Source organism: Neophocaena asiaeorientalis, unplaced genomic scaffold (assembly GCF_003031525.2).
Source record: "Neophocaena asiaeorientalis asiaeorientalis breed wild unplaced genomic scaffold, Neophocaena_asiaeorientalis_V1.1 scaffold46, whole genome shotgun sequence".
NCBI classification, from domain to species: Eukaryota; Metazoa; Chordata; class Mammalia; order Artiodactyla; family Phocoenidae; genus Neophocaena; species Neophocaena asiaeorientalis.
This window is the reverse complement of record NW_020175393.1, coordinates 12122218-12148872: the sequence shown is the minus strand read 5'-3', so window position 1 is coordinate 12148872 and position 26655 is coordinate 12122218. Positions and strand designations below refer to the sequence as shown.

Sequence of the window (26655 nt, the reverse complement as noted above, 5' to 3'; positions counted from 1 at the left end):
GGTCTGGGTAAACAGAGACACCGGCTTCCCTCTTAATCCCCATCCCACACGTGGAAAACCATAAACTCAAGTCACCACAAATAAAAGGCCATGGAAGAGTGCCCAGACACCCCTGGGGATGGTATGATGCATTTGGAAGGAAGCCATTGGGGCAGGGACTGTCCCTCTATGAGAAGTTGAGAGAAAGAGAAAAAACAAGGACCAAAATGTTTGCCTCATTTAATTAAATATCAGCGGGCCTGTCATTCATCTTACAGTCCCCGTATACCAGACAGGGAATGGGAGCCCTGGAGGGGACCCAGAGCTACTGGCTTTGCTCTCCATTTTAACGGCTTAAGTTGTGACAACCAAGCAGATATTATTGCCCATTGCATGGTGGTCAGAATTAGGCCTGGGAATTCCGTAGATGGACAAATTCAGAGGAGCTCAAAATCACTGCTACAATTTATGATAAATATAGTTGGGACCAAACTGGCAAACTGTGCACATGCCTGCACTCCCTCTGACCTAAAAATACCACTGATTACAAAAACACCTGAAAAATTAATCCACTGTGGTAAGGGAGCAGAAGAAACAAGGCCAAAGAAGACTTCCTGAAAGAGGCATCAGACCTTAAGTTCATAGCTTTATTGCATATTTGGAAACAAAGCTAGGAGCAGAGTGTGGCCCTGGATGCACCCATGTTGTTCAGTCTCTCACCCTGTGTAAATTAGCCCGATTGGGAAACCGGCTGGGTGTAATATGTGCATTCTTAGGTGCCACACTGTTGCAGATCCCTCAGAGACCTGACATTGCCAAAACCTGGACAATAAACACTGGGGCTGCAGAGCTCACTAAATTAAATCCTTTTAAATTAGATTTTGCATCGACCTATCGGCATCCTGGGATGCTCAGGTGTTCCTCGGAGTAAAGTCCAGGGTATGGTGCCACCCATTTGTGGTAAGAAAACAAAACAAAAAAATGGGATAGCGCACTATGATCTCTCTGCATCACTGACTACAGGCACAACTGCCCGTCTAGAACAGGCACAGCGCATAAAGGTTTCGTGACCCGGCAGAGAAGACCTTAGCGAGGGCCCGGCGCCTTCGCCTCCCCGCCCTCTGGCCTCCCGGCCGGGTCCACGCCTCCCCGAGCTCCCCCGGCTCCCGCCCTATCCACCCTCCGAACCCCACAGCGCCCGCCCCGCTCGCGCTGATTGACAGGCGGGACAACGATCCCAGGAGCCCGGCTTTTGCTCCGCAACCCCAGCAGGAACCGTCCCACTGTAGCCAATGGGAGCCAAGAGGCGGGGCCTGCGTCGGGCCTGCGGTGCTGATCAGGTGCTCTGCGCTGAGGTGGCTTAAAGGTGAGGGACTGCAGGTTCGGGGTGGGGGTGCCCCTTGCTGCCGCCGCCTCCCCGCTATTGCCCCCGGTGTGCGGGAGGGAGCCCCCTCCAGGCCCTCCCTCCCATTGTCCCAAGCAGATGTGGACTGTGCGGATCGCCGCGAGGGTAAGAGTCCGGGAGTGTGGGAGGCTGGCCTGCCGGGGACCCACCCGCCTCCTGCGGGCTCCCCAAACTACCCTTCCACCCATTTCCACCGCACACATACCCAGAGCACGTTAGGGCATCTGCCAGCCTTGGTGGGCGGGAGGTTTGCGAATTGGAAACATACCCTACCTCGAGATCCTTCCAGGAGCTAGGATGGAATCCCGGTGAAGAAGACGGGGCGATGCATCACCCTCCTCTTGATGTATATTCGCTCTACACACACCTACTCCTCCTTCAGTGTCCTTCCTCTCGTTTCTTGGCGCCCCGTCCCTCCAGATTTCCAAGGCTGTCTGTGGGGGAAGGGTTGGCGGGGAGGAGGAACTGGAATGCAGCTCGGTGAAATCTGGGCCCAGAACTCGGGATTCCACCGCGCAGTGCAGCATTTTGTGTGTGGAGAAAAAATCAGATCTCCTTTCATCCCTACCCCCACTTCCCAGTTTGTTGCTTTATGTCATCGATGTGATGATGTTGTCTTACCAAACATTCCTAAGCTTGAGGCAACACTTAGCCTTTGTTTATTTTCATTTGTCCCAGGAAAGCAGTTCTTTCCTGCTAACCACAGTTGCTGAATTAATTTATTAAAATAGAGGAAAATCAGATGTTTCATATAGTTGATTCTTTTTTAGCCTTAAATTGCATTTGGTTCATGGTATCCTCCCTTGTGTTAGGAAGGTGAAGGAGAGAGAGAGAGGAAAGGATCACCGTTCTTAGCCAGAAATGTTAATAAGTATATTTGCAGTTCCTTGTGGGAACTGCTTATTCACGTTCCTTCCAGGTTTGGAAAGTTTATTGCTGTTTGAGAAATAGTTTTTAAATTTAAGTTTTGAACCATTGTCTGGAAACCAATACCTAAAACAATTTCAGTTTAAGCAACAATTTCACTTGTAGGTATGCTGAAATCAATTAAAAAACAAAACAGAATTCTTGCCCCTGACAGCAAAGCAAGCATGCCAAGCAGTTTTTATTTACCTGCACTTACAGCAAGGCAAGACAGGGTCTAATTTTGAGGTTTAAATATGTCTTCAGCATATTCAAATTAGGAAGATGTCAAAAGCTGAATTTGATTGCTTTTTTTAATATCAATTTATTTATTTATCTATTTATTTATTTTGGGGGCCGCGTTGAGTCTTTGTTGCTGTGCGTGGGCTTTCTGGAGTTGCGGCGAGCGGGGGCTACTCTTTGTTGCTGTGCACAGGCTTCTCATTGCAGTGGCTTCTCCTGTGGCGGAGCACGGGCTGTAGGCATGCGGGCTTCAGTAGTTGTGGCGCACGGGCTTAGCTGCTCTGTGGCAAGTGGGATCTTCCCGGACCAGGGATCGAACCCGTGTCCCCTGCATTGGCAGGCGGATTCTTAACCACTGCGCCACCAGGGAAGTCTCTCAAGAGATTTCTTGACAGGTTTCGGTGGGCTTATAAATACCTTCATGCAAGAATGGACAGCAGAGGGAGAGAACAAAAGATCCTTACTGGATTTGCAAACCCAATGGGAACTGACCAAATTTACCTATGTATTGTTTTTTCATATTTTCTCTTATTAGCTTTCTTGAATAGAATAAAAGCTTTTTAGAAATATAGGCGGATTACCAACGACAATAACAACAACCTTGATCCCAAGAGATAATTTAATCCTGGGAAGTGCCTTTTCTACACACATCACGGATAAGATTGAATGTTGATGAATTTTAATATTAGGAAGGTCAACATCAGGTTTTAGAATTATGTTTCAGTTTATACTTAGTTCATAATCTAATTGTTTTGCTTAAAGAAGGCTATGCTTTGATTGTTAATACATGAATGCAAATTACATTTCACAAATATATTTGAATGTCACAAATTTTGTCACTTCAGGATACCAAGTTCATCTATTTTCTCCTCTCCCTCATGACATCTCTCACATCTCTTACCATGATGGACCAGACACAAGGCCTTGCCTTTGAAAAACAGAGGTGTACACGTGTACTTTTAAAAAGTATTATTTTTAAATTTGCTAGTGCAAAGTTGCTTGTTGCTAGGTCCCTATAGCCCATCTAACCATAATGACAAATATGTCCACAGGTATTTGACTATATAAATGTTTCTGACCAGGAGTCAGAAGTCTGAGTCAACCTGAAAATGTTTCTGAAAAGTTGTATGTAAATTATATCATCTTTTAAAATGATATTTGAGGAGCTTATTTATATAATTTCTTTGAGGGATGTTTCAGTAAATTCTTGGAAACTAAAACAGTTTCTAAAATGCAGATATAATGTTTAGCTTTATTTACACAGGGAGCCCCAGGTCTCTTGTTTTAAGATGAAGCTCTGCAGCATTGTGATTTATGATGTAACAGGGATTACTAAGCACCATCCCTCTCCATTCTGGGTGAAGTATACAAAACAGAATTATTGCCATTAACTTCTGTATGTTTCTTAAACAGATTGTCTTACACTGGACTGATCAAGTACTTTGAAAATGACTTCAAAACTTCTCTGGGTGTCCTTCATACTTGCTGCATTGACACTTTCAATTACATTTTCTCTCCAACCAGACCAGCCAAAGGTTCTACTAGTTTCATTTGATGGATTCCGTTGGGATTACTTATACAGAGTTCCAACACCCCATTTTCATCATGTTAAAGAATATGGTGTCCACGTGAAGCAAGTTACTAATATTTTTATTACAAAGACCTACCCTAACCATTATACTTTGGTAACTGGCCTCTTTGCCGAGAATCATGGCATTGTGGCAAATGACATGTTTGATCCTGTTCTGAACAAATCTTTCTCCTTGGATAATATGAACATTTATGATTCTGAGTTTTGGGAAGAAGCGACGCCGATATGGATCACAAATCAGAGGGCAGGACATACGAGTGGTGCAGCCATGTGGCCCGGAACAGATGTCAAAATACATAAAAGCTTTCCTACTTACTATATGCCTTACAATGAGTCCGTTTCATTTGAAGAGAGAGTTGCCAAAATTATTGAATGGTTTACATCGAAAGAGCCCATCAATCTTGGTCTTCTCTATTGGGAAGAACCTGATGACATGGGCCACCTTTTGGGACCAGACAGCCCACTCATGGGGCCTGTCATTTCAGATATTGACCAGAGGTTAGGGTATCTCATACGAATGCTGAAAAAGGCAAAGTTGTGGAACATTCTGAACCTAATCATCACAAGTGATCACGGAATGACGCAGTGTTCTGAGGAGAGGATCATAGAGCTTGACCAGTATCTGGATAAAGACCACTATACCCTGATTGACCAGTCGCCGGTGGCAGCCATCTTGCCCAAAGAAGGTAAGTCTGAACTGACTGGTGGCCTGGGGCCTGGTCTGCGTGTGCCCAGTGCGATTGAGTGGGGGATTTTTGTTTCTGTGTCTTTCAGGTGTGCTTGCCTTTGTCATGGTAATATTCTGGGATTTAATCCTTAGTCTCTGAAAAGACAAACTCTCTTTTCTCAGAGTCTGATTTTTCACTTTTTCCTAGAATATTAAAACTGATTCTCTACGTATTTATGGTAGTCACATTTAACCATTTTGGAGTCATTGGATATGGTGAAAGCTACAGCCTCCATTCTCAGAGAAATTGAGATGGGAAGATATATACAAAATGTGCCTGCAGTTAACAGTGATTTTATGGAAGCCCTAAAGCCTTCAGTGGATCCTTAGTTAGAACCTGCTTAACAGGGAAGCAGTGGGGTATAGGAAGGAGAGAGTTTCAGTCGTCCTGAGATTTAGTTTTCTTATCTGCAAACAGGGGAAGTAGTAACAGTACCTCAAACTTTTTACAAACCTCTCCTGGAAGCCTCATACCAGCTCTGTCTCTCGTTATTTCTGTTTTAAAGATAGGTGAACAAGCTCAAAAGGTTTAACATCCCCAGGTCAAAAGCTAAGTGCAGAGCAAGACTCAGACTTGCAACTCCTGACGTCTGTTTTACCACCTCCTGGGGTTAGTCTAGGTATCCAATGAGAAAACAGATCTTGAAAAGCTGAAGAGCTCGCAAATGAGAGTTAGATCCCTCGCAGGGGAATTAAGAGGATCAGTGGGAAACAGTGAATGTTAAAATAGGCACGTGCAGCGGCACACAAACGTTTCTACCAATTCAATACAAAACAGCAATCTTCTGTGGTTAAGAAAATTGCATTAACCCTTCAGTTCCCCTGATCAAATTGGTATGGTGTTCCCTTGTTGGCAGGGAGGAAGCCCTAACAAATGGATTTGAAAAGCAAGAAAAGGATGAAAGATATTGCCCAGGTTTACTGCGTTTGAAGTTACAGGGAGTACTTCTGCAACGCCTCCAGGGTTTCAAAGAACGTTTGACCAACCCTCACCCTCCACTTTACGAATTTTCTCGTCTTGAGATTCTCTATTTCTGTACTCAGAACTACGAGAACTTAGCTCTTTGGTTTTGTTTTGATGTTTCAGTGCCCTTGACATTTTACTTTGTGCCACCACTTAGTACCTGTGTGTGTGTGTGTGTGTGTGTGTGTGTGTGTGTGTGTGTTTAATCTTTAGGGATTAGAGATTTCTGGTTCTATAAAATGTCTTCTCTTAAGGTGAATTTACTTTAAGAGAAGATTATTTCTCAGTTTCGCCCACAAGATGGTTTCCTCAAAGGGGATGGGAGTTCTAAAGTGTCTGGTGAGGCTTCATTACCTTGAACTTGCTGGCTGTCTACGGCAGTAGGATGTCTGCGTTGACTGACCTGTGTTGCCATGGCTGTTTCTTCGGCTGTAGCAGTGAGTGTCTTGTTCTGACTGCCTCTCCTCATCCTTCTCTTTTAGGCAGATTTGATGAAGTCTATGAAGCACTAGCTCATGCTCATCCTAATCTGACTGTTTACAAAAAAGAAGAGATTCCAGATAGATGGCATTACAAATACAACAGTCGAATTCAGCCAATTCTCGCAGTGGCTGACGAAGGGTGGTATATTTTACGGAATAAGTCAGATGACTTTCTGTGTGAGTATGTTATAGTATTTCTCCCCATTCTGCATCGTTGTCTGCTAAAGTGGAGGCTAAGTGGGAGTTGTTTCTGCCGTATTCAAGTCTGTTTATCGATTGAACAACTAGCTAGTGTCACACATTAATAGCTAAATAAAGATCCAATAAAGATCCCAATAAAGATTTATTGGGGCTTTAAAATGAGGTAACCTCCTAAAAGTGGAACATTTACTTCTCTTGAAGCCTTCAGACCAAAGAAAAGCACAGTGCCCTGTACTGCTTATTATAACCATTATGTTCCAGAGGAAGACCTAACTGAATTTGATAAATTGAATCATTTTCTGCATCTGTTTTATACTCTGATTTCAAAAGAGTTTAATCTCTATTTTTCAGTTGCTAGCTTTCTAGTTTCTTTTGCACTTCTGGCTCTACCAAATATAGGCCAGCTTTGCTTTACACCTTGGAAACATTTCTAAAAATAAGTGCATATTGGCATGGATAAAAATATATCAAGATATATTTTCCTAATGAGTATCTAGTGGTATAATTTTGGAGATATTTCCATTGAATAAATTTAAAATATAATGTAAATCCTATTTAAAATTAAAGCATGCAAAATAAAGAGCTTCCTGCTATCCTTTTTTTAAAAATTTATTTTTGGCCACACCATGCAGCTTGTGGGATCTTAGCTCCCCACCCAGGGATCGAACCCACGCCCCCTGCACTGGAAGCGCAGAGTCTTAACCACTGGACCACCATGGAGGTCCCCCTGCTATCCTTTTTTTTTTTTTTTTGCGGTACGCAGGCCTCTCACCGTTGTGGCCTCTCCCGTTGCGGAGCACAGGCTCCGGACGCGCAGGCTCAGAGGCCATGGCTCACGGGCCCAGCCGCTCCGCGGCATGTGGGATCTTCCCAGACCGGGGCACGAACCCGTGTCCCCTGCATCGGCAGGCAGACTCCCAACCACTGCGCCACCAGGGAAGCCCAGTAGGTGCTAATTTGCTAGTCCGTCTCACCACCTTTAAAAATAAAGCCTTTCAGTTTTCTTTGGTTGCCGTCTCATCAGCAGTAGCACCCTGATATTATGCTAGACGTACATGCCCTTAAAAGGCAGCTTTTTGTATAAAATGGATACCTAATAACCTGCTGTATAAAAAAATAAAATTCAAAAAAATAATAAAAATAAAAGGCAGCTTTTATTATGCAGGAGTTTTCATCCTTTAATTTTGTATCATCTTCTGACTTGATAAGTCAGGAGACTCCTCAAGTTTCTACTTTGTAGCCACACGAAAGCACACAGTGCTAAGTTGGATCCTGATCTGAACCACCAAAGTCAAGATTTTACCCACAAGTCTTGACTTTTTTGATAGCAGATCGTAACTGTAGCTAGAAGTTTGATTTTTGTGGTGTCTTTTGTTTTCCTTTCTTATTTTCCTCCTTTGGTAATTATGAATTTATTGGCTTCATGACTAAGAGCACCTTTATCCCTTTATCTTTAGAACAAGCTGGAACGTAGTAGGTACCTCACAAGTATGTGTTGAATATTAGTTTACCTGCCACGAAAAAAATATCACTTTCATGTTCCCCTGACTTGCCTCAGCTTTGCTCTTTCCCCTTCTTCCTGTGCTGGTGAAGGTGGTGTTGCCTGGAGAGAAAGATTTGTGATCATCTGACTTTGCGTTTCCTGAAGTGAATTGTGGTGTTGACAACAGCAGAGATTATTTGTAAAAGATCCTTTTATTTAAAAGTCAAATTAGAAGGGCTTCCCTGGTGGCGCAGTGGTTGAGAGTCCGCCTGCCGATGCGGGGGACACGGGTTCGTGCCCCGGTCCGGGAAGATCCCACATGCCACGGAGCGGCTGGGCCCGTGAGCCATGGCTGCTGCGCCGGCGCGTCCGGAGCCTGTGCTCCGCAACGGGAGAGGCCACAACAGTGAGAGGCCGCGTACCGCAAAGGAAAAAAAAAAAAAAAGTCAAATTAGATAAAATTTGCATTTAAGTTCACAATTTGATGATACAATTATTTCTATTTTAATACCACATGGTTGGCTAACTTGTTCATGCATTTTATCTTCACAGTAGGCAACCACGGTTATGATAATGCATTAGCAGAAATGCATCCCATGTTTTTAGCCCACGGTCCTGCCTTCCGAAAGAATTTCACAAAAGAGGCCATGAACTCTACAGATCTGTACCCCCTGCTCTGCCACCTCCTCAATATCACTGCGGTGCCACACAACGGATCACTCAGGAACGTCCAGGATCTGCTCAGTTCACCAACTCCAAGAGCAAGTCCTTATACACAGAGCCCTCCTCTCCTCCATGGTAATGTCAAACCAAGAGAAAATGAACAAGAGGAGCCATATGCTTATTTCATAGGGGTCTCTCTCGGTAGCATTATAGTTATTGTGTTTTTAATAATTTTCATTAAACATTTAATTCGCAGTCAAATACCTGCCTTACCAGATTTTCAGGCTGAAATATCTCAACCATTATTACAAGCCTAATGCTCCTTTGATGTGGAGATTGCATAGTTATGTCAGTGTTTAAAGGTTTCAAATTCTAGGAAACCAGCTTCAAACATTTGCACAGACCATTAAGCAGTTACGTACATATGCAGAGGCAGTCATACACACACACACACACACACACACACACACACTCATACTCATGCACATGGACCAAAATACACATACCTGCAAAGGATGAAAGATGGGGAAGTATGTTTCCATTGTCCTCTCTGGCTTCTGGTAGGTAAGATCCTGCTTTATTTGGACTTGGCACATACAATGTATATATTTAACAACTTTGCACTATTTGAAGTACCTTACATATTGCACTTTAAATTACTCTCCTAATGGGTACATTTATGTGAAATGCACTTTATTGACAATTACGTCTGATAACTCGGTTGAAAAAGACAACTTTTGCACCCATGTCCCAGAATACCTGTTATTCCTTGTTCAAACGGAATGAAATTTCTAATAATTCCTGAATACTGTAGAAATCTATCTTCTTAAATTGGGAGAGCATGAAGAAAGTGAAAACTGTTGAAAATGAAATGTGATGACCTTTGAACACTGAATTTTGGAGAGGTGCATTCCCAACAGCAGGGTGCATCTGTGGGCACTCCTTGTCGTATTTCTTTGCAATGGACATGGGTTTTCATTTAATTTTTCCCCCCAAAAAGAGATCCAAATACTGACGGATTCATTCCAGGTATGTTGTTTCCATCGTGAAATTCATTATTGCTGTTTCCTGATTAGCCATTTTACTCTGATTTTAATAGTAAGACACCATGAGACCTCTACTCTGTAGGCTTGAAAAAAAAATAATAAGACACCATGAATATACATTTCTTTTCTCTCGAGTCTAGCACTGGTCTGACTAGAAGGCATCAGGCACCATCTCAGCAATATTTTCTCTTGCTCTGTAATTATTTGCTTCCTTGAAAACGAAATCACTATTAATCACATTACAAAATCAGATTAGATAAAACAATGTTTTCTTTCTGGTAATTTGTAGTGACAGAGCACAAGCATCTTTTAGATTTCAGCATGTGAAGGTCCAGAATTGCAAGACAGCACAAACTACATTAGGGAAAATGTAGGCCACGCAATCCTTGAAAAGAACTGTGTGGAGCTTGGGGGAAAAAAAATTAGACAGAAACTTGGGGAAAAAAATTAGGCAGGGCCATTGTTGTTTGCAGTGTACCCAGGACAACGCTAAAGGGTGCCTGGTGGCAAAAAATAGTGAAACTCCTAGAGGTAACAGGTAATTGAAACAAGAGGAGCTGAGATTATAGCCTTGTTTCCTGAAATATCTGAATATCCACTCACCAAATGCTCAATGGACTCAGAGGTGAATCCAGGTTCACAAATAGACTTTACCTCCTGGGTAGGTTTTGTCACCTGCCTGTTCATCTCAGCTTCCCATTCGCTTCCATGGAAAGATGTGCCTTAGATCTCTTAAGTAGGCTGGCTAGGGAGAGGGTAGTGTTACCTATGGTTTCTTAGAGGAAAGAGAAAGCCCTGGAAAGAATAGCTTTCCTTGAAGAAAATAGAAACCAGTTTATAGACACGTGGCCCCTAGAAAATACTGTGATTCTGTGTGTTTATGCACCAACTCGCTAAAAGCAGGTAAAGTGGTAAATGTATTCCAGAAAGGATAAACTAGATGTAAAGAACAAAAGTGGCATAGTGAAAAATATAATTGAAGTGCTTCCTAAAATCAGGTGAATGAATTATTTTTATTTTATTTTATTTTTTTTGTGGTACGTGGGCCTCTCACCGTTTGTGGCCTCTCCCGCTGCGGAGCACAGGCTCCGGACGCGCAGGTTCAGAGGCCATGGCTCACCGGCCCAGCCGCTCCGCGGCATGTGGGATCTTCCCGGACCGGAGCACGAACCCACGTCCCCTGCATCGGCAGGCGGACTCTCGACCACTAGCGCCACCAGGGAAGCCCGAATGAATTATTTTTAAATGATGATACCAGTAAACAGTGTTAGCACTTAATTCTCATGTCATCAGTACAACCTCTAAATGGGATAGAATGGAATCGCTGGAAATGTACTATAGATGAAAAAGCTGAGAAGTGGGATGGTAGATAGCAGACTCCTCAAGAGGTCTGAACTCCGGATTAGACATTTTACAACATGTGACCACTCGTGTTGGCTTGCTTTGTAGCGATGAACTTATCTGCGTTATTGAGATGCCAATCTAATGACTAAAAGATGAAACTGGTCTATTTAAGAGCATTATTATTGATGTGCTCTCTGTGTATTTAAACTAATTGTTGCATTAAATTCATTTTAGAGGGTGCTATTACCTTAGTAGTAAGAAGAGAGTAGATTCTGTAGCACTGATGAAATCATGAAAATTCTGATATGAAGATTTGATTATTGAATGGTTTCCTTTATCTGCAGATACTTATTTTCCTGTAAATATCAGCAGGAGAGTTTACCTGAAGGAAAATAAAATTTTAAACTTTGCTGGGGAAATATCTAGTCACTCATCATTTTTCGATAGTTTCGTTGTTGTTTTGGTTTTATCTGCATGTCTCTGTGGTCAAACTTTGTATGCGGTCAACACAAATGAGCACATAGAAATAACATGTAGACCAGCTAACCTTCCTAACTGTAAGTAAGAACTTTTAAAAGGTCCCAGGAGTGGAATCCCCCCCTCACAACACTGACATGTTTGCTCTACATCCTCTGTCGGCTATTTTGAAGTTGATTAGTTGATACGATTTTTCTTGTTCAGCATGTATTTTGCAATGTCTTCTCCCTTTGCCACCTGCCATTTAAGTTGAAAATTGCTTTTCAAAATGCTTTCTGTCCTCTTAAGTAAAATTAGGATCGATTCTATTATTAGTTTCAGTTTCTTACAAGAACCTATTTCTAGAAAATCTATAGTTTTCTTTTTTTTATGCTATTTTTATCAGGTTTGATATCAATGTTATATTCCCCTCAAAAACTCATGCTTTTTTTTCTACAACACTAGTTTTATGAAGCAAATATAACAGGGATAATCGAACCCAACCAAGGGGCACTAGAAAAGATCACTGTTTTGGGGGCCAGAAACTTTTTTGTAGAATAGTTTATACTTTCTCAATCTTTAAGAAATTGGTTTTAATCTTCTTTCTCTATTGGAATCAATTTTATTCAGTAAATCTGGCATCCAAACTTCAGGAAGCGCAGGGCCTGGGAAATGGTTCTGGATCCAAGGATCTTAGCCCAGGAGTTAAACCGTGAGGAGACAAAAGTAATTTGTTAGTATAAAGTTTTACCACTTTTGAAATGCTACAGAACTCTCTTCCAAAGTAAAGTGCCTTTTTTTTTGTTTTCCCACAGTTCCTAGAAGTATTCAATGAATGTCAAAAGAGGAAATTAATCACTGCTCTATTAGAGGAAACTGTTGAATCTATATTAGAAAAGACATTAAATACTCTGGCTATGTACAAAACAAAGTTTAAATACTGTAATCCCACCCTCACCCTGAGTGTTTTGTAATCACCTTTTTTCAAACTTCTTCCTGTCTACTGTAAGTCAATAAATTATAGTTCTAGAAACTCTGCAAAATTTATCTTGGCTTTCTTTCCAGTGATGTCCTTATGTTGGATTGCATATTTATACACTGCTTTAAAATTTTGGTTAAATGTTACAAACTTAATCCTGGTTTTAAAAAAATTGTAATGAATGCCTAGGTGGATTTTACAGTATTACTAAGTCATGTCAACATCTATCACAGTATGTATGTTTTGCGAGAAGGTGACAAATTAAAAAATCATCAATGACATCACATTGTATATTGAATAATTGTGGTTAAAATGTTTTGGTAGATTTTATTCACATAAAATTTAAAATCATAACGAAGTCATAACTATGAATTCAGACAATATGGTCAAAATATATTTAACTTAAGGCACTACACACAAATTTCTTTAAAGCACACTCATGTCATTTATTTACATAGTATTTCAGGAATTTACAATAAATACACATTTCCCATCTCATCTTTGTCCTTCATTTGTAGCTTTATATACTCACAATGAAGTAAAAACCTCCAAATAAAAGGTATTAAATGCAATTATCCTTAAAGCTTACCAGATACGGGCAAGAGAAGGAAATACCCAAGAACAAGGCAAAGTTTTTTTTAATCCTTTAATGTTCCAAGTATCTTTCAATTCTTATACCAAGCTTAATGGAACAGTAACACAAAACCAGTGGTACAGAGCATTGAAATAATCCTTATTCTATTGCTGTTTACCAGAAAAACTTGCACGTTAAGAATAGCAGCAGAACTGTCCCTACATTTACATAAGTAAACGTACTTATTCTGAATTCACTCACTGAATTAACAAACTTACTAAAAAGTTTTCCTATTACCTTTGAGTATTGTTGTCATAAACAGTTAAATCTTTCCTGGAGCCAAATACTTTCTACCACCCAGAAAACACAGAAGCATATTAGTCAATTATTTAACAAAATACACACCAAGTGAAAAAGGCTGGCTTTACTGAAATATTTTCTCAGTGTACTAGAGGAGTCATTGGCTTTAAGTGATCATTTTTAAATATACAACTGAATTAACATAAAGTTCAATATAATAATATATAAACGTCTCTTTGATTAAATACTCTTCTTGTCCCATCAACATATACATAAAACATTTACAACTTTAATTCAAGTTAGTATTTTGAGAATGGAATAAAGAACAAGACAAATAATAGGTCTTTTGTTCAAAGGTCTGAGACACTGATGGGGCATCCCTTCCTATTCCATCCTCCATAAAATCCACTCACAGGCTGGATGCTATGGACCGATTTCTGAAACTCATAACTGCCAATCAAGCCAGTACAACCACTAAAGCTCACACCACTGCAAAGACCAAGCTCTCCTCAATCAGTATTTGAGACATTTCAAAAAAACGCTCACTGCTTTAAATGTGACTGTGTCTTTTTTTTTTTTAATGGAAATGGAAGTAGAAAGAAATTTTTCTGTTATTTTGTTCAGATCAACTATTAACCTTTAGGATAACTTTTATGTGAGGCAAAAACATCAGAAATAAAATCTGTCAAAAAGCAAAATGAGCCCTGGTGGTTTTATTTATTTATTATGCTGTTCTTAATACAGTCACCTATGACTGCATGCATGGACTATTCATGCAGGGTGTAGAAGTGCTTCTCAAGAACCCCAAGTACAATAGGCACCAGATACCAGGATCAGGAGATCAGCAGTGACCACAGGATGAATTACATTTGATGACTGGCACCACTGTTCTTGACCACCACAGATAATCAGCATTTAAGTGGGCTGCATATTTACTGTAGATTATCTTTGTATCTGTAAAACAGTTCCCTAGTTTACTTTATATTGTCAAAACTTTAAAGATCGCACTAGTAATATTAACTGCTTGCCTCAGCTGCTGATGAATGGTTCTTGAACTCAATTTTTCCTCTAACAGATGGAATCTCGCCTGCCACAATTCAGTTTCTTCCCACTAATGATGATTGTTAGAAGGTACCACTTAGCAAAGCTAGGATAACAGTTATTCACAACAAATCCTTCGCTCTGAACAAGTATGTTTTAAAAAATATGAGTGGAGTGGTTATTTCTATGAACCAAATATGGGAGAAAAACGCAGAGGCAGCGTTCAGGCTACTGAAGGTTAACAGAGTCCTGAGAGTTTCTTCAGCCATTTAACATATGATTCATGTAAAAGATCAAAAGATACTAAATTCCATTTAAAATTTAGCTACCCTATAGCCTAAAAAGTAAGGCATAAAATTCCCAAAGGTAAATAGAAAAATCTCTTTTCCTCATTCTGACCCAATCAAAACCAGATTTGTATCAGGTCATACATTTCTCAGCAGCACCTGGAGACCTCTGGTTACAAAAAACAACATGAGAAAGTTAAAAATGGTAACAAAAATTAATGAATTTTTAAAAATTATGATTTTACCTTGTGAGTTAGAAGAAAGTACACGAAAGTGAAGTGCAGTTATAACCTTTCCTGAGAGCTGGGTTCTATGGGGATGTTGGAGGCTGCTCCCAGGCCACTCACCTCCCACCACCTGCTGTAAGTCACACAAAGTCTGTACACACATACATGCAACACACTGGTACGTACATATACACAACTAAATAACTTACACAAAGGCATTGAGTACAAAGTGAGAAAAGCACGTTTCCCTATTTTCTTAATTTCTTCTTAGCAATACTCTTCAAAAGGTTTAACTTTTGAGGCTTCAATAGCTTAAGGGTCTTAACAAAGACACACTGGTGAAGAAGACTTAGGCTTTGTATCACGGGGTCTTTGCTTGTTTTTTATAATAGTTTTTCTTAAAATAATTTCTTCATATGCTAGATCTTTTCTGCCTGCTTGATCCATTTTAATTAACCATCACAGAGAATTTCCTACCTCAAGGGTTTACTTGGGATACAAACTCTATTAAAGGCACATATAAAAATATAGGAAAGTTTTCCTTCCTGATACACAAAATCCACACATTTTATAAAGATTTCTGTTGTATAATTTACAAATGTAAAAATTTATTCAAAAAGCATACCCACTAAATTTTTGCATATTTTCATCTATAGATGTGTCTAATCTTTGTTGCAAAAAAAAAAAAGGGCAAAGGCAGTATTTTTCTTAAAAAAAACCTTTCTAGTTAGGGAAACAGTTGGTGTTAACTAATGATTTACTCGCAATTTTTTCTACGGTCAGAGTTTTTTGTATTAGCTAATGCCGCAAAACAAAACACAAGGAAAAACAAAATAACTGTAGCATGCTTGGTCTAAGATCTTTGTCTTTCAAAGTATACTTTTTCATAGTTGTGACACCATTCCTTGGGTGTGTCCTAATCACAGCCACTTTGTATAAACCCCAGCACATGTCACCCAATTAAAGGATCATCGTCATCATCTTGTAGCTGAAGTCGGGAAAATGGCCGGGGTCCAGAGAGTCTATTCTGCATGATTATGATGAGGCAGGTCAGAGTGGTTAAGACCAAGAGCGCACCGATAACAATTCCTATGGCTTCTGGGAGATTAATGCACCACTGGTCCACTAACAAACACTTAGTGTGACCGAAGGTTCCATTATTGGGATGTGGCTTTAATCCCAGGATGTGGCACATCATTGGGTAAATATCCACAATGTTAATGGTGCTGTGCTGGTAGCCTTTGTGAAATGCAGGACCGTGGGCAGCTAGAAATGGATTCATACTAGGCAAAGAATTATCATAACCATGGTCACCTACTGGAAAAGAACAAGATGAGGTCAGTAAATAAGAGCAGCTTTTCTACTACAAAATGACTTGCTTCTTGTGTAAATACACTGGATTCTTGCCAGTGTCATTCCCATTAAAATTCTGATTAGTTGGGCCAAACAGGTGCCAGAAGTACAATCTCCTGTTTCCTTCAAGTCACAGCCACGTCATCTATTTCACACACACACCAGCCCCACCTCTTCTCGATTGGTCATGACCTCAGGCTTTAACACTCTCTCTCAGTCCCAGCCCCACGTATTTCACCTGCCAGTGTCCAGCACTGTTTGCGCAAGCCCGCTGCAAACAGCACCAGTGATAAAAAGAGTGGTCGGCCTGAGGGTCCTGAGTAGCTGGGGAGAGCAGAAGTGAGTAAAACCAGTGAGTGGCAAGGAAGTGAGCCTGAAGCCTGACCTATGTCAGCTGCTCCTGGACAAGACACAGGATGTGGAATACACCACTGGTCTACTGACAGCTAATGGACACCTCAACACCTGGAGGGCCAGGGGACTGAGCACGTTACGGAAGGGATTGTTGCCTTGAATGTGAGGTCTAACCTGGTGACTCCAACTTGTAACTCTAGTAAAAGTCTAACTCAAAGAAAAACCTGATGGTCCCTGATATCATTCCAATACCAGATTCTCAAGCTTTTGCTTTATTTTTTAAAATATTGCCTTTTAATGCAGACCAGTTACATTTAATAAGCTCCTACTTCCATATGAAGTGCAGGTGACTAAGCGATGAGTGTATCAGTGTTACATATTCTTTAATCGTATGTTTGAAATATTTCATAAGAAAAACCCACGTGACCAATACAATAAAAAGCACAATATAACATTATATATAGTATTATGATTTCAGTAATATAAATGAATATGATTATAATATGAATAATATAAACCATATGATTTAATAATAAAAATATGCATTTGTATGTAACAGAGAAAAAGATTAGAAGTAGGAAAACACCCACAATTAACATCTGACTGTACTTCTGTATTGAAGGATTATGGATAGCTTTTGTTCTCTTTTCTGAACTTTTCTGTATTTTCCAAGTTTTCAATAATTAGTATACAACATAAGTATCAATAATATATCAACTCTAATGGCCCTCAGTCTCATCCTTGCCTGATGCATCTGAACTGCTATAGATCAGGGATCTGCAGACTACAGCACCTGGCCAAATTTAGCCCTCCGCCTGTTTCTGTAAAGGAAGCTTCATTGGAACACCCCATGTCAGTTTATGTATTGCCTGTGGCTGCTTTCCCACTATAAAGGTAGGATTGAGTAGTTGAGACAGAGAACAGCTGTCCCACAAAGCCTAAAATATTTACTATTTGGCTTTTTACAGAAAAATTTTCTGACACCTGCTATGGTTTACAAAATCAGATTTTTGAAAAATGTACTTGAATTGAATTTTCCTTATGGGTAAAAAGCTGTAATTCTCCCCTATACATTTCTTCAGTTTGAGGAGAGATTTTGATCCATCTGTTTTGTTTACTTGGTCGATTTTTGTTTGCATACTTTCTGGTTCTTGCCCAGTGTTCTAACTAGCTGTAGCACTCAGGTAAACAATTTCATCACTGGGGAAAGACTTAAGGTTACTTGGACAAATTTTTTTAACACAAAAAAAGAAAAAAGGATTTGAACTAGCTAATCTCTCCCCCTTCACTTTGTTTCTTGACTTCTCTCTCTTTTATTTTCTTTGTTTCTTTACTACTCTCTTATTTTTACAAATCAAGAGAACCAGCCTTGAAAGTTACTGACAGTAACTGAAGTTTTTGTAAAAAAGTAAAACTACTCCTTCACCCTTAAGATCACCCAACCTTCTAATCTAAGGATGAAACTGTGGTTTCTAAAAATTGCTCTCAGATGAAAACCTGAGAATCACCTAGTTGAAAATCAAACTAATTATACTGTGTGAACATCTCTAAATCAAAGTATCCTGTTAATGGAACAATGTCCCAATGTGTGATTTATCCCTAGGATACAAAAGAAAAATTCTAAATAAATACTTACATTTTGGTGATGATTTATTTAGCACAATTGTCCAGCCTTCATCAGCAATCAAAATAATAGGTTGAATTCGATCATTATGTTGGTAATGAAACCTGGCAGGAATGTCTTCTTTGAGATAAACATTCATGTGAGGGTCACAGACTTTCAGTTTGTTATAAACCTTTGTTCTGTCTGGAAGAAAAGGAAACAGCAAAGGAAAAAGTCATGTTGACTGATAAGGAAAAAATATTTCTAACTAGAATAACTGGAAATAAGTCCTGAACAATGTTATCTATTAAAGCCCTTTAATCATTAAAAAAACAGAGCAATAATAATGATGTAACAGTGTTGGGGACACGGACACACACATACACACACACACACACACACACACCCCTTTCCAAGCATTCACGTATCTCTCTTTTCATTTTGTGATTATCCCTGGTGGACTTTTTTTTTCTTTTTAACATCTTTATAGGGGTATAATTGCTTTACAATGGTGTGTTAGTTTCTGCTTTATAACAAAGTGAATCAGTTATACATATACATATGGTCCCATATGTCTTCCCTCTTGCATCTCCCTCCCTCCCACCCTCCGTATCCCACCCCTCCAGGCGGTCACAAAGCACCGAGCCAATATATCCCTGTGCCATGCGGCTGCTTCCCACTAGCTATCTACCTTACTACGTTTGTTAGTGTGTATATGTCCATGCCTCTCTCTCGCCCTGTCACAGCTCACCCTTCCCCCTCCCCATATCCTCAAGTCCGTTCTCCAGTAGGTCTGCGTCTTTATTCCTGTCTTACCCCTAGGTTCTTCATGACATTTTTTTTTTCTTAAATTCCATATATATGTGTTAGCATACGGTATTTGTCTTTTTCTTTCTGACTTACTTCACTCTGTATGACAGACTCTAGGTCTATCCATCTCATTACAAATAGCTCAATTTCGTTTCTTTTTATGGCTGAGTAATATTCCATTGTATATATGTGCCACATCTTCTTTATCCATTCATCCGATGATGGGCACTTAGGTTGTTTCCATCTCTGGGCTATTGTAAATAGAGCTACAATGAACATTTTGGTACATGACTCTTTTTGAATTTTGGTTTTCTCAGGGTATATGCCCAGTAGTGGGATTGCTGGGTCATATGGTAATTCTATTTGTAGTTTTTTAAGGAACCTCCATACTGTTCTCCATAGTGGCTGAACCAATTCACATTCCCACCTGGTGGACTTTTATACAAAGAGGACAAACTTCACATCTAGCTTCCGAAGTAAATATAAACTAATTACATATTACTGCTAATTACTAATTCTAAGATCAGTAGACGAAAGGTATATCTCACACAAAAGTCCAAGATGTTTTTTAAGGATAAAAATTTCCTTTTTCCACTAGTGTGAATAAGTAAGAAATATATCAACAAGGACCTACTGTATAGCACAGGGAACTATATTCAATATCTTATAATAACCTATAATGGAAAAGAATCTGAAAAAAAAATATATATATATGTAAAACTGCATTTCCTTGCTGTACACCAGAAACCTTATAAATCAACTATACTTCAATAAAAAAATAAAAATTAAAAAATTAAAAAATTAAAAATTAAAAAATTAAAAAAAAGAAATACATCAGAAAGCAAGGAGGGACTTCCCTGGTGGCGCAGTGGTTGGGAATCTGCCTGCCGATGCAGGGGACACGGATTAGGAGCCCTGGTTTGGGAAGATCTCACATGCTGCGGAGCAACTAAGCCTGTGCGCCACAACTACTGAGCCTGTGCTCTAGAGCCCGCAAGCCACAACTACTGAGCCCGCGTGCCACAACTACTGAGTCCATGTGCCTAGAGCCCATGCTCCACAGCAAGAGAAGCCACCGCAATGAGAAGCCTGCACACTGCAATGAAGGGTAGCCCCCGCTCGCCGCAACTAGAGAAAGCCTGCATGCAGCAACGAAGACCCAACGCAGCCAAAAGTAAATTAATTAATTAACTTAAAGAAAAAAAAGCAAAGAAATAATCCCTTTGAACCTAAACCTTAAGCTAAGTGCCTAAAAACTTATACATCAGGGGAAAAACGTAATCCCACTCTCAGTGAGTATAGGAGTGTATGGCTGTGAACTACAAAAAGTCTGAGCTTCATGCTTTTACAAAACCCTTCCTCCTCAATCAACTGCCCCATTCAAATATTCCTTGGCTAAAAGTTTACTTACTTATTTTGGGAAGTATTGCAGCAACGGGGGTCAAGTCTACAAGAGTGTAGTCTGAGGGGTCGATGCAGCGATCCAAGTTTATCAGCTTGTCCTCAGAACACTGGGTCATTCCATGATCACTTGTAATGATTACATTAAGATCTTCCCACAGTCCTAACACCTTGAGTTTGTGAACTAGCTCACCGATATGGTCATCTATTTCTTTCAACACTCGGCGCATGTTTTCTTTATCTTCAGGGCCATACTTGTGGCCACTTGCGTCTGGCTCTTCCCAATAGAGCGTTGCAAAGGTGACAGGTGGGTTCGAATTGCTCAGCCACGTGGAGACATTACTGAGTCTCTCCTCAAATGACACTGAGGGGCTGTAATTCATGAAATAGGAAGGTGTGGTATTGTGAATGGGCACGTCGGTACCAGGCCACATAGCAGCAGCACTTGATCTGTTTTCCTGAAGCTGATTGGTCACCCAAATAGGGACTGCCTCATTCCACCAAAAAGGATCCTTGTCATTAATGTCAGAAAAATGCTTCTTTGTGATGACATCATACATGGAATTAGCCACAATGCCATGGCTTTCTTCATACAGGCCTGTCACGATGCTGTAGTGGTTTGGAAATGTTTTTGTGATAAAGGCATTTTTAACCTGCTCTACCAAGACACCTTCTTTGATAAAATTCTGGAGATGAGGAAATTCATAGTTGTGTAGATAGTCAGCTCTGAAGCCATCAAAGGATACCAGTAGTAACTTGGGTGGCAAAGTACAGGAAGAGTTCCCTCTACAACCAGTTATAAGTCCAGAAAACAAACATATCAACAATAACTTCATAGTGAACATGCTGAAGGAGGGCAGTCAGGGTTCCTAAAATATAAAAACGCAGTTCATAAGTAGTAATGCTATTTGAGTTGGATTAGGTTTCAAAAGTTCAGTCATCAGGAGAAGAAAATCAACATTTATAAACTTTTTATACACCAGCTTTACCTACATCAACTTGAAAATTAAATAATGTCACTTACTGAAAGATAACTGAATAAAGATAAAGTGGCAAAAAATAAAAACTGCCTTTACTTGTCCAGTTATATGTCCTGCCCCATTTTTCATGCTCTGAAGGGGATATGGGGCATTCTTGTGGTCCATACCAATGGGCTGCCTTGTTTGTTTGCAGCAGGAAAAGTTATTCTAAAGGTTTAATAAGAACAAACGAAGAAACAAAAACAATCCTTTTGCACAAAACAGAAATAACGCCAAGCTTTCAGAGGCTCCAGGGAGGGCGATTATTTTTCTAGTTTAATGACTGGTACCCTGTAGTTCCTTTTAATCCACAGAAATAGGGGGTGGAAACTCTACCATACTGGCTCATCATCAGTTCCTGTTGAAAAATACTGGCATGAAAAAGGGGAGTAAGTAATAAATATTACTTGAGGAAAAGGTCCCACCTCAATCCGAACCTGCCCAGTATTCACAGGAGGCTGACAAACAGACAAAGCCTACAGGAACTTGGATGCCACGGTAATTTCTGAAGAAATGCAACAGCTGTTGAAAGGCATTTCATCACCACATCCCTTTAAAACTTCCTTTTTACTGTCAAAGACATACAGTTGGCCCTCCATGCCCACAGGTTTTACATCCATGGATTCAACCAACCGTGGATGGAAAATCCAGAAGGCTGACTGTATTCATGTACTATTGCCACGTTATATAAGAGACTTGAGCATCTGTGGCTTTTGGTATCTGCTGGGGCTCCTGGAACCAGTCTCCCTGCGGATAATGAGGGGCCACTGTAACTATCCTGCCTAACACCCTAAGCTCAGAGAGCTCCCTGACTTTTTGGTTCTTTTTTTAACAATCTACTGATTACAAAAAAACAGATTTCCCCAAACAAATCTCCCTACCTTCAGACTCTATCTTCTTTGGTTCCTAAGAAAAATAGGAGATGTCATTTAGGTAGAGTGAGTCTCCACTGCTGCCGTACTTCTTTTTTTTATTATTTTTTAATTTTTTTGCCACGCCAAGAGGCCTATGGGATCTTAGTTCCCTGACCAGGGATTGCACCTGTGCCGTCTGCATTGGAAGTGCAGAGTCTTAACCACTGGACCGCCAGGTAAGTCCCCTGCCACACTTCTTCAAGTCCCCAGGGCCTCCTGTCCAGAGCCCTTCCATCTCTTAACTGACCTTCCTACCTCGATCACCTTCCCCTTACTCACCCAACATCCGCTCCCAACTTAACCTTCCCAGGAATAGCCCTGTCCATGACACTTCCTTAATAAAATCAGTATTCAAAGTCCCCCAGCCTATACAGAAACACCTCTGCCTGGCATTCAAGTCCCTCCATTATCCAGGCACAACTCACATGCAAATTACTATGAAACAGTTACAGAAATCATGGTCAGCCTTAATTCCCTTTTACCACACATTGCTGTCACAGTCTGTCTGAGATGTATTACAGAGACAATAATCGTTTATCTAGGTGACCTATAGGTGACCTATAACAGCTCTTAAGTAATAATTTGTGTTTCCAAACCTCTTAAAGTTACTTTCTACACATGAATTCTTTGCCCAAATACTCTCTTAGGTCAATAAAAAAAATCATTCAATAAATAATATAACTGAAGTCTATAACACCAAAATTTATGTATGTGTCATTTTTCAGAGGACAAGGGCTTTATACTTTTCAAACATAAAATACTCAAAATAGGGGCATAAATAATCAAAACAACGAATCTGGCTGTCATCTTGGAAGAACAAAGACGAACTTGAATGAACTCAGTTCTACAACACCACAATTTCTTGTAATGCTGCGCTTGAGACCCATACATCATAAAGCATTGTTTTTAAAACTAAGCCCTTTGAGGAATCATGTCACAGTATGTCTAAAACTTTTCCAACGGAGTTCCTCTAAGAGCAGAGGGGTGCCGAGACAACTGTATATCCACATGCAAAAGAATGAATTTGGACCCCTCAGCTCACACCATGTACAAAAATAAACTCAAAATGACCAAGATTAAGAGCTAAAACTATAAAACTCTTAGCAGAAAATATAGGAATAAGTCTTCATGACCTTGAGTTAGGCAAAGCCTTCTAAGATACAGCATCAAAAGCACAAGTGACAAAAATCATAAATAAATAAATTGGACTTCACCAAAATTGAAAGCTTTTCCATTTCAAAGGATATAATAGAGAGAAAAGAAAACCCACAGAACGGGAGACAATATTTGCAAATCATATATCTGATAAAGGATTTATATCTAGAATATATAAAGAACTGTAACAACCCTAAAAGTTAAATAATCCAATTAAAAAATGAGCAAAGGATCTGAAAAGATATTTCTCCAGATACAGAGATGGCAAATAAGCACATGAAATTATGTTCAACATCATTAGTCATCAGGGAAATGCAAATCAAAACCACAATGAGATACCCCTTCACACCCACTAGGATGGATATAATAAAAAAAGATAATAACAAGTGTTGGCAAGGATGTAGAGAAACTAGAACTTTTATACACTGCTGGTGAGAAAGAAAATGGTACAGGCACTTGAAAAACATTCTGGTAGTTCTTCAAAAGTTTAAACAGAGTTACCGTACGACCCAGAAAATCTACTAGTAGGCATATGCCTCAGAGAAATTAAAACACAAGTCAATGATAAACCTTGTACACAAATGATCACAGCAGCATTATCTGTAAGAGCCATGAAATGGAAACATCTCAAATGTCCGTAAGTGATAAATGGATAAGATGTGGTATATCCATACAATGGAATATTATTTGGCAATAAAAAGGAATGAAGTGCAAATATATGTTATTACTTGGATAAACCTTTGAAACATTGTGTTAAGTAAAAAAAAGGCAGTCGCAAAAGATCACTTATTGTATGATTCTATTTAGATGAAATGCCTAGATAGGCAAATCTATAGAGATGGAAAGTATATTAGATTTGTCTGGAGCAAGGGGTTGAGGAGAAATGAGGAGTAAATGCTAATGGGTACCAGGTTTCTTTTTGGGGTGATGAAAATGTTCTCAAATTGACTGTGGTGATGGTTGCACAATTCGTAAAAATGTACACTTTAAATGAGTAAACTAGACAGTATGTGAATTTTACCTCACTAAAACCATTACATTAAAAAAAAAAGAGTAGAGAGAAATGAAATTGTAATCTTAAAAGCATCTGGATTGTCCTGCCACAAAACAGGAACTATCTCTGATGTTTCATCTTACCTCAAAAATTATGTGAAATGTGTACTCTATACCACAGACCTGAGTTTTTTAACGTGAATGTGTTTCACCTCATTTCCCATGTGCAAAACAATGAAACAAGAACCTGTGTCTGCCCCTCTCTTACACAAAATACATACACATCAAAATCTTTCTTCCCCAAATCTTGAGTGAATAGGAGGGTCAAGGCACATGTGCCGTTTACCCTGTGGTTCACTAACCTCTTAGCACGCTGCTGGATTCTTGTCCCCAGACTTAGAAGCACAGACAAAGTGGAAAGATTAGAAGCTCTGAAATCAGAAGGATCCCAGAACTTGAGCTCACATTTAGTAGACGGGCGACTGTGGGGAGATCTACCAGCTTCCGTTTCTGTGTTTGTAAAATGCGGATACATAAAGTGTTAAACAATAGGCCCTCAAATTTAGTCTCTTTTTTATCCACAGTTACAAAGCTGTTATGTTAGGAAAAAAGTCTGTACCGTAACAGGTGGAATGATACTATTGTGAAACTATAAAGTAGATAGAAATAATTTAGGCTAACCCCTTCTTTTACACAGGATGAAGATGAAGTCCCTGGATTGGCCAAACTCAGGAAGCAATTCGTAGCCTTACTGTCTGTACTCTTACTAATTTCAGGTCCTTAACAAGTTTATAAATCTAGTAACAGCGAGTTTACAAGTCTAGTTTTAATCTCCAAACTATGAACGGGACTTTTCCTGCTTTCATTAATGGTGCCTGTATCTATGTCTATTGCATTCTGTTTCATCCCAACAGGAGTGTTAAGCTATAAACAAAACACCAGTGAGAAGTTCTCAAGTATTTCCAAGGAATAAAAAAATCACTAATTGCTATATTACAAAGCACTGGGAGAAATTCTGTAATTTTTCAAACCAAAAAGATATCAAAGGGAAGGAAAAAAAGCAGAGTCACCGAAACTACACCCAGATAATCCCAACCGAAGTTGTGTGTAGTTTTCTTCAATTCAGGGGCCAAAACACACTCTCCCTCATCTGGGATGACTTTCTTACTTGGATGAAACGTATCTCGGGCAGTTCTCACTGGCATTCTTAGCTGAAATTGGGGGAGTGTGATAGTCAAAGGATATGATGAAAGCTATTTGCCACCATTAGCATGCCATCTGCTCTGTAATACAAAAGCCTTATTCTAAACACTTCACAAATACTATTTACAATGAAACTCTTACACAGCTTTAAAATAAAATAGCACTGTCTATGCACATAGATAACATTGGTGGTTTTCCCTAGATTATTAATTTTCTTGATATTCTAAAGAAAAACTAAAACTACTCTCTGAAAGACTCTATTTCTTAACAACTCTAGGATTCTAAAGTATTCTTCAATTTTCCAGCACATACAAACTTTTACGGCATCTTCAAAACAGCTATACTTAGTCTTACTTTCTACATATATTATTTCTTTCTACAAAATAACTCCTTGTGTACTTCTTCTGTGTTCATCGAATTTCTCCCAAATTATATTTTGTAGCTGATTTAAAAGCAAGGAGGAGATATTTATATTTTATATATTTTAGTTATAAAGTATCTCCTCCCTGCTTTTAAATTCGTTTAATTTCCTTAAAATAGCTTGGAACAACCTCTGGAAAAAAGGAAGAAAGAAAAGAAAACCGGAATATTAAAATGAGCAGTTGACTTTCTATAGTACTGGCAAGGTTTCCAGCTTGGGTCCACCAGATGCCCTGGTGGTTAAAGAAGAAACCCTAGTAGAGTCAAGGCTGGTATAAACCTGAATCGGCTCGTGGTCACTAGCTGTGCTTCACGTCTCTGAGCAGGACTTTCCCCATCTGTATAATGGGACGCTGTGATCTCACAGGGTTGCAGTGCCCAGAAAAGGAAGCGTTATTTGTAAAATGCTTAACACAGTGTCCGGCCGATAAAAAACACTTCAGTGTTACTTTTCTTGTTAGGTTTTCTAGGAAATTCGTTTTTAAATTTGGCTGTGTCACTCCCATCAACTCTAATCGAATACTCAGGCGGAGGT

General features: G+C 39.7%; 2 protein-coding genes across 6 annotated transcripts in view; one reads left to right on the top strand and one right to left on the bottom strand.

Annotated features, from left to right (window-relative positions):
- The first annotated feature begins 1295 nt into the window (after positions 1-1295).
- ENPP5 (ectonucleotide pyrophosphatase/phosphodiesterase family member 5) lies at positions 1296-12747 on the top strand. Of its 3 annotated transcripts, XM_024765973.1 has the most exons (5): positions 1296-1345; positions 3944-4807; positions 6295-6471; positions 8531-8776; positions 12303-12747. In XM_024765973.1, the coding sequence occupies exons 2-5, from the start codon at positions 3979-3981 to the stop codon at positions 12320-12322; spliced, it is 1272 nt and encodes a 423-aa protein (XP_024621741.1). In that variant the 5' UTR covers positions 1296-1345; positions 3944-3978; the 3' UTR covers positions 12323-12747. The 3 variants fall into 3 exon arrangements, with proteins under 3 accessions (XP_024621741.1, XP_024621738.1, XP_024621739.1); XM_024765970.1 differs by lacking the exon at positions 12303-12747 and having other exon boundaries at positions 8531-10801; XM_024765971.1 differs by lacking the exons at positions 1296-1345; positions 12303-12747 and adding an exon at positions 1354-1489 and having other exon boundaries at positions 8531-10801.
- A 140-nt stretch (positions 12748-12887) lies between these two features.
- Positions 12888-26655, bottom strand: part of ENPP4 (ectonucleotide pyrophosphatase/phosphodiesterase 4) — a 15082-nt gene continuing 1314 nt past the window's right edge. For 2 of the 3 annotated variants that reach the window (XM_024765974.1, XM_024765975.1), the window contains exons 2-4: positions 20427-21285; positions 18239-18409; positions 12888-16212 (exon numbers count right to left, since the gene is read on the bottom strand). In XM_024765974.1, the coding sequence (XP_024621742.1) occupies positions 15848-16212; positions 18239-18409; positions 20427-21261 (1371 nt within the window). In that variant the 5' untranslated portion in view covers positions 21262-21285 and the 3' untranslated portion in view covers positions 12888-15847. Of the gene's footprint in view, positions 16213-18238; positions 18410-20426; positions 21286-24859; positions 24995-26655 lie in introns of those variants that run through there. The other variant, XM_024765976.1, reaches the window with a different exon arrangement.

Bases quoted from the DNA above. Each gene is read 5' to 3' on its own strand.
- ENPP5 (XM_024765970.1), top strand. From the start codon at position 3,979: ATGACTTCAAAACTTCTCTGGGTGTCCTTCATACTTGCTGCATTGACA. The intron at 4,808-6,294 runs GTAAGTCTGAAC...CTTCTCTTTTAG, and splicing joins AGCCATCTTGCCCAAAGAAG to GCAGATTTGATGAAGTCTAT. The intron at 6,472-8,530 runs GTGAGTATGTTA...TTATCTTCACAG, and splicing joins TAAGTCAGATGACTTTCTGT to TAGGCAACCACGGTTATGAT.